Source organism: Glycine soja, unplaced genomic scaffold (assembly GCF_004193775.1).
Source record: "Glycine soja cultivar W05 unplaced genomic scaffold, ASM419377v2 tig00002096_1_pilon, whole genome shotgun sequence".
NCBI lineage: Eukaryota > Viridiplantae > Streptophyta > Magnoliopsida > Fabales > Fabaceae > Glycine > Glycine soja.
The window spans coordinates 12,570-24,994 of record NW_021143599.1 but is presented as its reverse complement, the minus strand read 5'-3'; the positions used below and the strand labels follow the sequence as shown (position 1 = coordinate 24,994).

Sequence of the window (12,425 nt, the reverse complement as noted above, 5' to 3'; positions counted from 1 at the left end):
GTTTACGAGTTGTTATCACCAATGCAAGATGATTAGGAGGGGACAAATGAATGGACCCTCAAATAGTTTACGAGTTGTTATCACCAATAGCACATGAAGACAAAGATTATAGGGAAGGGGACAATGAATGGACCCTCAAAAATTGCAGTGGTGGCACGTCATGGAAAAGAGCTGGCAAAATTGAAATGGAAAAAAACCATTTAACAAATCATATTCTATAATACATCCAATGGGTTCTGTTGGGAGTGTCGAGTTTCTGATACATGTCTCGATTTTTCTTTTTCTTTTTCCTTCTCTCGTCTTCCTATGACACCAAGAAGCAAAAAAGTAAAAGAATACTTCTTCGGAGTCCATACACCCAAAGAAAGGGACAATGAAGAATCAATTAATGATGGGAAAGTTCCATTATTTAAATTCTCATTTATAGCTTCCATATGTTCATTAGTATCAATTGATAACAGCCGCATTAATTCAACAGAAAAAGTAATGACTACTATATAAAAATAATTGGCTTAGTATGAAGCATCTCTAATTAATCTCTCGTTATTAACCAAACCGTGTAGCATCCATTATTTTAATAAAATACTATACTCTGGACATCACATGCTATTAATTGCATTTCCTGCTTATTTTGATTCCATATTATGATTAGTGGCGCTGTGGGGTATGCTACTCTTTTGTATTTAAGTCTACCTATGAAGAGTAACCAATGACTTAAATCCAAATAATCCCTAGGTTAAAGAATTTCTGGACCCATAATAAAATATTAGTTAAAGTGGATGCTAGAGATTTGACGGTCCCTATCATATGGAGTGAAGTTAAAATATTTATTTTATAAAAAGTACAATAAGTTACTACGTAGCTTAATATTTTATGCACATGGCCCAGGCATCAAAGCATTAAATATTGCACCGTTTTATTGTTGCTATATTTTTATAATTGATGTTGCCCCCAGATCAGTAGTAGTAGTACTTTACTGCAAACTTTTACTTTACTCTGCAACCAATTTCCAGCTACTGACTTTTTTGTCATAAATCTCCTATTTGTTGGGTTTATGTAGAAAAAAAGGACTGAAAATCTGGATAGAGTACTAGTAAATAACTCTGAAATCACACGGTTTAATGTTCAGTTAAGAGGAGGCTTGTGAAAATGGAAAGGCCCATACTTGAGATGTACATAATTAAATGGAATTCATTCTTTCTTTATCTTTCTTTTGGGTAAGAAAATTAATGATTTTACGTGCAGGGTACTAGGGGAGGTTCTATTCTACCTACTGCATTATGTTAGGCCAATTCTACACGTATTAGTTCAGTGCATGCTGATCCCACTCTCCTGCATGTACGGTTTATATATGTAAATAAATTTAATTGGCTGGGTGGGTCTGTTATTCTGATGAAAATTGTTGATACCAACCTCAATGAAGAGTTTGTACTTATGAAACTAGATGGGAGTGAATTTTTTTATGTTGAATTTTTATATGATTATATTATGCAAAAGTTTAATTAATGGATGCTATCATGTTATTATTGCTATGAAATATTGTTCAATATTTTTTTAATGATTAGTCTTCATAAAATTTAACTAATTATTTTTAATGAAATGTTTTTCTTTATTCATAAAATTTATATTCAAGACTTTATGTAAGACTTTATCTAAGGAGATCGATATTACTCAAAATTAATAATTTATTATATTAAAACATGTTTACATTAAAAAAGAGAGAAATAAACAGAGAATTTTTACGCAACACATTAATGTAGAAATTCACGCAGAAGTTGCAATTAGATTTTTAGAATGGACAATTTCTTGTAAATTATTTATCAATTATCCATGAGACATAACAACTTAGTCTCAAATTGATTTTTTACATGACCATATTATGTGAAAAGTCTTTTTTCTAAATTGTATGCAAATTTTAATATTGGCCCACGTATTTACTTTCTTTGAAAAGAGAGATGAACATGAAAATGTCATAGTCATGTAAAAATTTAACATGAGAGAATCCATTTTCTTGAGTTCCAAACTTTAATTTTGAATCTTGTTGAATTAATTTCATCATGAAAGTGTGCTGCTGTTAAATATAGACATAAACAAAGCATTTTTCCTTTGTTTTCAGAATCCGGTGACATAGTAAGCTTAGACGGCTATAAGTAAATCAATTATACTCTTCCAAGTTCCATTTTTTTTCTTCTCATAATCTAATACAATGTGACAAAAGACTCAGAATATGCACAAATGGCTATAGACAATTATATATTAACCTTTCATGCATGTTCTTTAGTTTTATATAGACAAATGGCATTACATTTAGCAAAAAGTTAAAACACTATAGCTAAGAGAAACCTAAACTTGGATGGCACCTTCCCACTTAAGACCTCCTCCAAGGGTACGTGACGGCACCAATGATTACCTTTAATCATTGAAGCAAAGAAAATAGGACCATTGAAGACTTGTTGATTATATGAGAAAGTTTCTTATTGTTATCTTAAACTATATAGAACCTATACCATTTTGAAAAATAAAGTATAGACAATTTGATACTAATAACACAGCTTTTTCTTGATTAATCGAAGGAATAATTCCACTGACCAACCATATAATCCTATCTTTTTCTATTTGTCTGCTCTAATGTGCGTATTTGAACATAACTCAACCACAATAATAAAAGAGGTGGTTGGTTTCTCAAATTCATTTGCATGGTGGTTCTTATTTTGCTTTCAAATTTTTCCTTCATGAAAACCCCTTATTTTATGCATGCGGAATCTCTAACCAATCCTCATAATGTATGTGTTCCAAGAGAACTAGGCTAAGATAATTATGCTAAGATAGTTCCTAGTAATAATAGATTGGAACGATAATTTTTTTTTTCATGCTTTGCTGTTTTTATTGGTTAGGTTCCAAATAAAACAGAATCTGAATTTGTGAAAGGGAAATAAACTGGAACTGGAAGATTTCATCTATGCAGAAATTAAATGTAACATAAGGTTCTTAGTTTTGTCCGTCTCTGTTTATGCAACGGTAGTATCAAAATCTTCTGGATATAGAGGATTGCCACGAGACAAATTCTTTGGTAGAATCTTGTGTAAGTGGACACGTATTTAATAGACAGCAGACCAAAGGAATAAATAAATAATAAATGATTTAGACATCTTAGCTTAGAGACAATTTCAGCTAAAAAATAAAATAAAATGAAAGCCGAGACATATCAGCAACTAGTTAGTCAAATTTGACATTAATCGCAAATACTCTTTCATTTTATTCGTTATTATTTATGGTCATAAAATAAATTTGTGTTTATGTTAAAATTATTTATATATCTGTAGTGTGTCTTTTATTTTTTTTTTACTTATTATTCTGATATTTTTTTATAAGATTTTCCTTTTTTTTATAAGGGTATAATTAAAAAAATAATAAATATTATCTTAAAATTTTGAAAAGACAAATAAATCGAATAATATTTTCTTTAAAAAATTAAAAGTTTTTGAATTTCGTTAAAACAAAAGTAAATTGATAAAAGTGATAATTAACAACCATTGTTAAAACAGTCTAATGAAGAAGAAACATCAATGTTTGCATGATACTTCGAGTACAATGTATAACATGCTTAACAAGAAAGATCAAAATTAATCTTCTTTTTTTTGCGAAAAAAAATACTTGTAGTTATCGGTGCTAAAAAGTGCTGAGCAAGATGCATGAAATACAGGGGATTAGGATTTTCCAACATGCTTAGCACTTGTTTATAGCTTTAGGTGCATAAAAAGTGTTGAATTTTGTATTTGGAGTCATCTATTTTTACGATAGGGCACGTTGCAGATAATGCATGACGTGTGAACCTGGTAGTACTAGTACTGTTACAGAGCTCAAGAAGATATGTACATATGAATATGATGCAAACTCCAATAAAATTTGTCATCTGTGTATGTACCTCGTAAGTGGTAAAGGAGTCAATGGATCATGACATGTGCCATTGAAGTCTTATAGTAGTATTTTTTTTTTTTTTTACTAAATCATACAAAAGCCTAAAAAAATCATAAATAATATAACTTTATATATTTTAATAAAAATATTTATTTTTTAATTTTTTAACTAATACTTTAAAGATATTGGTCAATTGCCTTAGTTTTTATACCTTGTTGAAATTTTACCTTCTAATGTAAAATACAGAAATATTACTAGTCTACACTACTAGACTTTGAATTTCTTAGGTAGCTTCCTTTTATTTTTTTATTTTTATTTTTTATTCAAGCTTTATATTGGGGTCATACTTGTTTGTATTTAGGGTCTACTTATAGTGTCCAAGTTAGAATTGAGGCCTGGATTTGCACTATAATACTGAAGTTTGGACTATTAAAGAAGTCCATTTGAGGATTTCTTCGAAGGCCCATGCTTTTTATGCTTTTTTTTTGCTCTTCACACCTTCATTATTTTATATTCTCAAAATATTACTCTTTCTTTTCACCTTCAGCCCCCCTATTTTTTTCTTCAGATTTTACAAAATCAAGTTTTTGTAATGTAGTTATGTTTTAATAGAGTATGAAAACTAATTTTCATTGAGTACTTTTGTAAAAAAAAGAATTACAACAAAAATAGGTAGGTGGTGTGAAGAGTAAAATAAAGCTGTGAATAGGATAAAATTCCTTTAAAACTTGAAATAACAAATGTTGTTAGGGCCTAGGGGTTCCTGGCCCCTGTTGGGTGAGATTTAGAAACAAAAATAACTCAAAATTGGATACCTCCCATAATCAATTTTGATCAGGAAATCATTATAAATATTAAAATTAAAAATTTGAAAAAGTTAAAACAACTATTTTTTGCTTTAACCTTCAACTTATCTTGAAATTGATTTTGGTACAATTGAAACTAATCCAAACACACACGAAGTCAGATTGACTTTTGCACAAAAATTTATACCCAATTCAACTTGTACTATCAAGGACCCCCCCTCCCTCCCTCCCTCCCTGCACCCCTAAAAAAAAAAAAAACAAATCAACTTGTACTACCTAATTAAATTTGGTTTAATTTAGGTCAGCTTATAGGGTCACATATATTTATTATTTTTATCCATTAAAAAAAATGAAAAAATATGACTTATTTTAAGGGGTTGCAAGAAATGGTTTTTTCTTCACAATTGGACTAGCTTGCCTCCTTTGTCTCTTGCTCACCTTAGTGTAGAAGAATCTCTTGATAGACATGATTTTATTTTTTGTCCTTCATTCATAGATGTGTTTGTTCAATTCAAATACTAGAGCATGCATGCGCATGGGATTTCTCTAGTCTCTGTGTTAGATGCTGTCTTTTTCGGGCCAGGCACACGTGTTTCTTTTGGCCTTTCAGCTGTTAAGTAGACCCTTCGGTGAAGAAAACAAAATCTCAAAAATAAATATGATTAAAGAAAATCATCACATCAACAACTATTATTATAAGTAACAGTAACTTGTATTTTTTTATTTAAATATTTAATATTTAAATTTTATCTTTAAATATAAAATAAATCATATACAAAAAATATCTACTCATGATTCTTAACAAGTAGAAATTCAAAACTTTAGCTTTAACAGCTATTTTCTAGAAACAAAATGGAACAAAATTTGCTATTGCCTTTGCAACTTGTGGTTGTCTTGAGACATTTCATGTATGAAACATGTGGACGCAGATCTGCGTGTGGTATGTGTGTTAAATGTTAATGCATGAATTCAAATCCTATTTCTTTTAAATAAAAATATATGGCCTAGCAGGTGACATAAATAGGGGCAACAAATCACCTAAATCAGCAATAAATCAGGGTCTATTCCTGAATGATCATTTATGGAGGGATTAGTAGGGAGGATTAATAACGGCACACATGACGATCAATCATAAATTATAAGTTTAAATATATTTTTAATCTCTATAATTTAATATTTTTTTATTTTTATAATTTTTTTAATTCTTATAAAATGTATTTATTTTATTTTTTTTGTCTTTAGACTGTTTTAAATAGTATTTTCAACAATAAAAGAGTATTTTGAATAATATTTTTTTAAATCTAAAAATGAAAAATAAAATAAACACATTTTATATGAACTAAAACAAAAAGAAAATTTTTTAGGAACAAAATGAAAAAAAAAACTTTAGATTATAGTAATATTTATGAAGACCTAAATTATAAAGACCAAAACAAATTTGATACCAATTACTCCCCAAAAAGGTAATTTGCTTGCATGGTATGAGATGGACAAAAAAGTTAACCTATGTTAAATTATTGTTTATCTAAACAGATTAAAGTCTAGTCTAAGATAAACTTCTCAATAAATATTTTTAAGTGAAAAAAATAAAAATAAAGTCTTTTTTCCGTCAATTAAAATTAATTTATAAATTTTAATTTTAATTTTTTTAGATAAAATAACTTTTATATAAGTTGAATCACATAAATTAATTTTAACTCATGATAAAAGTTTAATTTTTTCTATAAATATTTTTTTATTAATTTGTTTATCTAAGCGTTATCTAAGCTTTAATCATATCCATAATGGAACAAGTCTTTATAGAATAATTAGCCTAATAAACAAATAGACCTGTTTATCCATGGTGAGTTTTTCTAAGCATTTGTTATATAATGATTTTAGAATAAATGCGTTTTCTTTTATCAAAAGTAACAATGATCAATAAAATGCTTAATAGGTAGAATACTTAATAAAAAATGAATACCATAATAATACCTAAAAATAGACCATGTTAATCAAGTCATGGATCTATTAAATATACCATGCTAATTAAGTTTTTTTTTTTTTTTTTTTTATCGTAATTGCTAGTTAAGACAGACATATGATATATATAACATGACTTAAGCTTAGCCCAAATAGTATGGGTTAGCAACCTTTCTTTTTAACTAGAACTCTAATTAATGAATTGAAAATCATGTTCGATGAGGTGTACATATATCCCAATAGAAGAAAATATAAATAAATAATAAATAAAAATAATAAACAAATATAAAAATTAAATATATTTTTAATTCTTATAAATAATCTTATATAAATTTGTTCTTAATATTCTAAAAATCATTTAATGATTTTAGCCCCCATAATTTTGTTTTTTTAGATTTTTTAATGCAATATTACTTAATGATAATGTCACATGCATTAAAATATATTAGGATAACAATTATTTAGAGGTGACATATGAGATAACATTTATATAAAATATGATGGTGATGCATGAATACCTTTTCATTTTAAATATCCTATCAATATCTTTTTTTTATTTCTCTTTGTATTATATCATAAACTTTATTATATTTATATTTTTCTCTTATTTATCTCTCCCATTGGGTGTCTAATAAAATTTTAGGTATTCATTTATCTTTTTCCAAAAAAAATATTTAAACACACAACACATGCTTAAATAATGAGAGGAAATATTTTTGAAGTTTTAAAAATTTATAAGGATCGAAGCTAATAAATTTTTAAAGGACTATAAAACCAAATTTAATCATATTAAAAATTATAGAACTAAAACTGTAATTTAATCTTTTAGTTACATAAGAGTTACTAATAAAATTATTTTTTAGTGTATGGGTGATTAAATTTATTTTAGTTAAATAATCTTTTACTTTTATTACTTTTTTAAAAAATATATATATTTCAAATACACTTACTTCAGAGGAATTTTTTGTGCAAAACAATTCTTTAAACACACATATACACAGATCGAGAGAGAAGTACAAGAACATGACTTTGTTTTCAATATTTTCTCATCAAATCAAGAAAACAAGGAATAAATATTATCCATATTCCCTGCAGAAACAATTGACCCGCTTTAATGTCTATCAAAGAGAAGGGTGCTGTAACAGAAAATTAAGCATCATCTCCAGTGCATTTCAATACTATAGAAGGCAGGTCAAAGTAAGAACTGAAGGAGTCATCTTCACGATTATTTTCCTGGATTACTATCCCTTCCCCTTGTGTAGAATTAAGTTTAAAGTTTTCCAAAGAAAATGTGCTGGGCATTACATGATTCACTGAGTGATCCATTTTGATGCCTCCTTTTCTTGCATTAACAGGCTTTGCTTTACCAAAGCCAAAGCATGGAAAACACATGCAAAGAGCATTGCATTTGGATCCTTCATCCTGCATTCTCTTGCCACTGTCTTTGATTAATGTTCCACTTTTGGAGAAGCTTCCTTGATGTCTGTTTTCATGTTCCCGTTCCACAGCATGTTGGCTACTTGGCAGCGACATGTTCATCCATTGAAGATGCTCATTCTTCTCAATATCCATATTGGATTTTCCCATCATTGCCACTAGGAAATTAAAGAAACTTGTCTGCTTCAGCTTTCCTTGTAATGCTGGCTTCAATTGGTTTCAAGTGTTGGTGGTTTAGAAACTTGAAGTGTATAGACTTAAGAGATACATTAAGAGAATTTGACTATTTATAGAAGAAGAGGCTTAGAGTGGTGTTATTTCTCTCTAAAATGGTTTGAGATTTCTTTTTTTAGTTTACTACCCCATATTGATATCAAATAGTTTGCTTTTGACTCTTAGTATCAGTTGACTTTTTTGGATATTTACATTGTAAATTCCTGGCCTGCTTTGTGCTTGGATCGGATGATTGAGACTTGAGAGAGATCAATGAGGGAGCCGGCAACCTTAGTATTGAATTTAATTTATTTTTGGTTTTTTATTATGTAATTAATTTTGTTGACACATCGTTATTTTTCATTGAAAAATTTAATTAATCACTTTTAGTAAAATTCTCTTTTCAATTAATTATATTTTTTTTATCTATAAGACTTGAATACAAGATTTTATTTAAAAAAATCAAGTCTCCTATCACTTGAACCAATAACTTATATATATTTATTTTTGTATTGATTGTGAAGGCTGGTCGACTTTTTTCTTAAATAGTGATAGTGGAATATATGATGATGCATGCTTGACATTCTTAAATATAAGTGGGAAAGCAAATCTTATATAAAATCTTGTAACGTGCTGATATCAAAGCGAAGATTCTCATGGTGGGAAGCAGACAAATCATAGAATCTAGGAAAACGGACGAGGAAGAACTAATGGCATCATTAATTTGCTAGCAAGATCTGAAACAAAGGAACAACAAACTGCTCGAACTACATTTCCATCGGAGCCCCTTTTTCCTAATGATGCATTTAAATTGAGTATTTGCTAATACTAGTATATTGTTTCAAGCTGCGTGCGGGAAAAAAAAAATGAGGAGTTCAAACCATGGATTAGAAAATAACGAACTAAGAAGTTGTTTAAATACACCATGATTTTATCTTTAATGTTTATAACTCCTCACTGTTCCATTCCCACAAAGAAAAGGAAAAGTTTCTATGATCACACACTCACTAGCTAGTGTTTGGCTTCTTGGTCACTAATTATATATCTTTGGATTTTACTTATAGCCGTCATTGTTCAAAGGCACTAGATGGAACAATCATGAAGTAGAACCAAAAAAGAAAATGAATCCCTGATACTTGCAGATTGTAGCCATATTGTATGAGGGTTGATTCCAGACTTCCAGTATCAGTGGCTACTGCTTAAGCAAATAGTTTCGAGAAATAAGCTTGTAGTATAACACATGAATCATCATTACTTTAATTTGCTTCACACATATGTATCTGATATGTACATCTATACTCTTGGATACTTCATTGATATCTAAACATTTAATTTTTTTATGAAAGATCCAATACAGCTACATGAGATACAAAAATAAGAATAATATAAAAAACATAGAAGCATTGTCCCTTGACTTGATGAACAAAATAAAAATTGTGTTCTTTATAGACGATTTGAAAAAAAAAAAGAGAGATTGATATTACTATTTCTTTTAATTTGTAATCAATAAGAAGTAATTTATGATTACAATGATTTATAATTATTTTGTTTCTAGTAATGTTCACCAAGCATGTTCTTAATTTGGATGTATAAATCTAGTATTGTATATGTACTTATATGTTTTATGAATTTTTATACACATCCAAATGTTAGACGTATCCACATTATATTATATATTTATAGTATTTTTTTATCCGTAAATATTAATTATTAGTTTGTTAATTTTTATTAGCAGGAATTCAAACTCATAATTTTTTTCTCTCTTTCTTTTTTTTCACCAATCTTATATTTACCTTATATATTTCCAATACAATTGTATCACCATATAGGATACGTATCATATTAGCTGATACATGTATGGTATCTGTGTGCGTCATAGAGTATAACTGTATAAGACACCTGAAGCAGATGAATGTTTACAACGGCAAAGATTAGCAGTCTATTAACTACTTGCAAACATTCTGTTTGTTACAGAGATCTTAAGAATACTTTATTAGTGTCACTCCACTGTGGCGAACACAAACTCAACTCTATTTAAGTTTGTAAAGAAGTTACTCTATGGTTCCTAAACTGGAATTTCTCCCTGTTTTTACAAATATATAGAGATCTCCTTGATGTTACGGACATTTTCTATTCTATTTCTGTTCAAAAAATGATATACTCCGCTATAATAACTACATATCAGAGGAAAATGTAAATAATAGAGAGGTAATGTATTTTATAGTATACAAATTCATTTAATTGAACTGTTAAGACACCAATTTGTTTATTTTTTGTCTCCTTTAAATATTGTTCATATAATATTATACATAAAATAAATCTAATTCACATAATGATGGTAGATGTAAAATCTGTAGAAACAAACTCTTGCATCGGTTGTCACACCATTGCTAACTAAAACACATCTTACTTATGTGACCGAAATCTAAGTAAAAATCAAAAGTTTTCTTGAGATTACTGACCTCAGACAAATAACTCTCTTTAAGTACAGTTTAATATTTTATGCATGGTGAGAAAACCATAGATGATCATCTGTATCAAAAACAAAACTACCCTACATTTTCTCTTTAAAACTAATTGGTTAACATGCAGTCCAGCGCTTGCATAACGATTATGCAGATTGCAGACATTGACTACATAAGCTGGTGAATAGAAAGATAACATAAACATCTACAAATGAACCTTTCTGAGTAGGCAATTTTATTTAACATTTCATATTTCCATAGGCTAAAATCACGCACTTTGTGCTGCTGCTAAGAAGGCATTGAAATCTTCTCTGGCTTTCCTCAAACGAGGAGAGATGCAGGAGGCTGGAGAGGCAGGGTGTGATGCAGAAGATGATGTAGAAAACCGAACATGGCGAGGCGATGCGTCTGATTTTCTAACACTGTTTCTTGAGGAACCATTCTTCAGAATCCCTTTAAGGTCTCTTTCGAAAACAAAAGCCGAAGCAACGGGAGAATACACTTCATTGGCACTGCATTTGATTAACTCCATAGGCAGATCAAAGTAGGAGTTAGTGGAGTCTGCTCCAATCTCATTGCATATTGCTGCAGAAGACCATGAACCACATTCAAATTTTTCCAAGGAAATTGTCCGAGACATTGCACCACCCTTTTCTGATTCTTCCTTTCTTGCTTTAACCGGCTTTACTTTGCCACCAATGCCTGGTAGATAAAGGCATAGAGCACTGCATTTAAATCCAGCATGTGTTGTTTTCATGTGCTTAAGCTTATTAACACTCTTTGGACTTTCTTTAACAACTTCAATTTTGGAGAGGTTGTCATGGTGCCACTTATCATGCTCCAATGCACTTAGTTTACTCAACCAGTGATCAAATTCATCTGAGGTAGCAAATGCTCTTGCTTCACCACATGACTTGCTCTTCCTTAATTGCACTTCTTGTAGCAAATGCTGAAGTTTGTGTGTAAAATTACTTCCTTGGCTTTGTGGTTCCGGGCTCTCTCCTTTTGGTTTCTTCTTGGAAAGTGGTGAAGCAAAGCGAGGAGATGAGTTCGCTGAATTTGGAAGACTTGTGCTTAAAAATCTTGGCTTTGGAGGTTGTAGTGGTGGAGGGTGCAAAATGATGGATGATGAAGTTGTGATTATAGTTGGAAGCATGGTGGTGGTGGTCTCAAGGTATTTAATAGAACCTTTTAGTGAAAGTGGATCCACCATAATTTGCTTTTCATTTTGCAAGCTCTCCATGGTTGAAATTCTGTGTTTCTCAATCTCTCGTACAAGGAAATCATCAACTTCTATGGTGGTTTTATCTACTTGTACAGAAGCCATGCTTTTGGACAATAGGGATTTCTATATCAGAAACTCAATCAACATGGACTTGTGAAGCGCCAAATGGTAGCTGACTACTTATAAAGATGAAGCATAGAATATTGTAAAGAATGTGTAGTAGCGTGCCAACATGAACATGAACATCTTAGTCGTGATGACCATGTTCTTTGTCCACTGTAGTTAATTATATATGTATCAGCTGACTTTTTGTATTAAATAAGCAGGAACTTGGAAGACACTAATAATAATAATGATCAATTGTTCCCTGTAATGTATAGCACATGCATGAATTGGTAT

The 12,425-nt window shown here is 29.8% G+C and overlaps 1 protein-coding gene across 1 annotated transcript; it reads right to left on the bottom strand.

Annotated features, from left to right (window-relative positions):
• Nucleotides 1-10,808: 10,808 nt before the first annotated feature.
• Nucleotides 10,809-12,158, bottom strand: LOC114404160. Its single transcript, XM_028367259.1, has one exon. The coding sequence runs from the start codon at nucleotides 12,126-12,128 to the stop codon at nucleotides 11,070-11,072; it is 1,059 nt and encodes a 352-aa protein (XP_028223060.1). The 5' UTR covers nucleotides 12,129-12,158; the 3' UTR covers nucleotides 10,809-11,069.
• Between the last annotated feature and the right edge of the window lie 267 nt (nucleotides 12,159-12,425).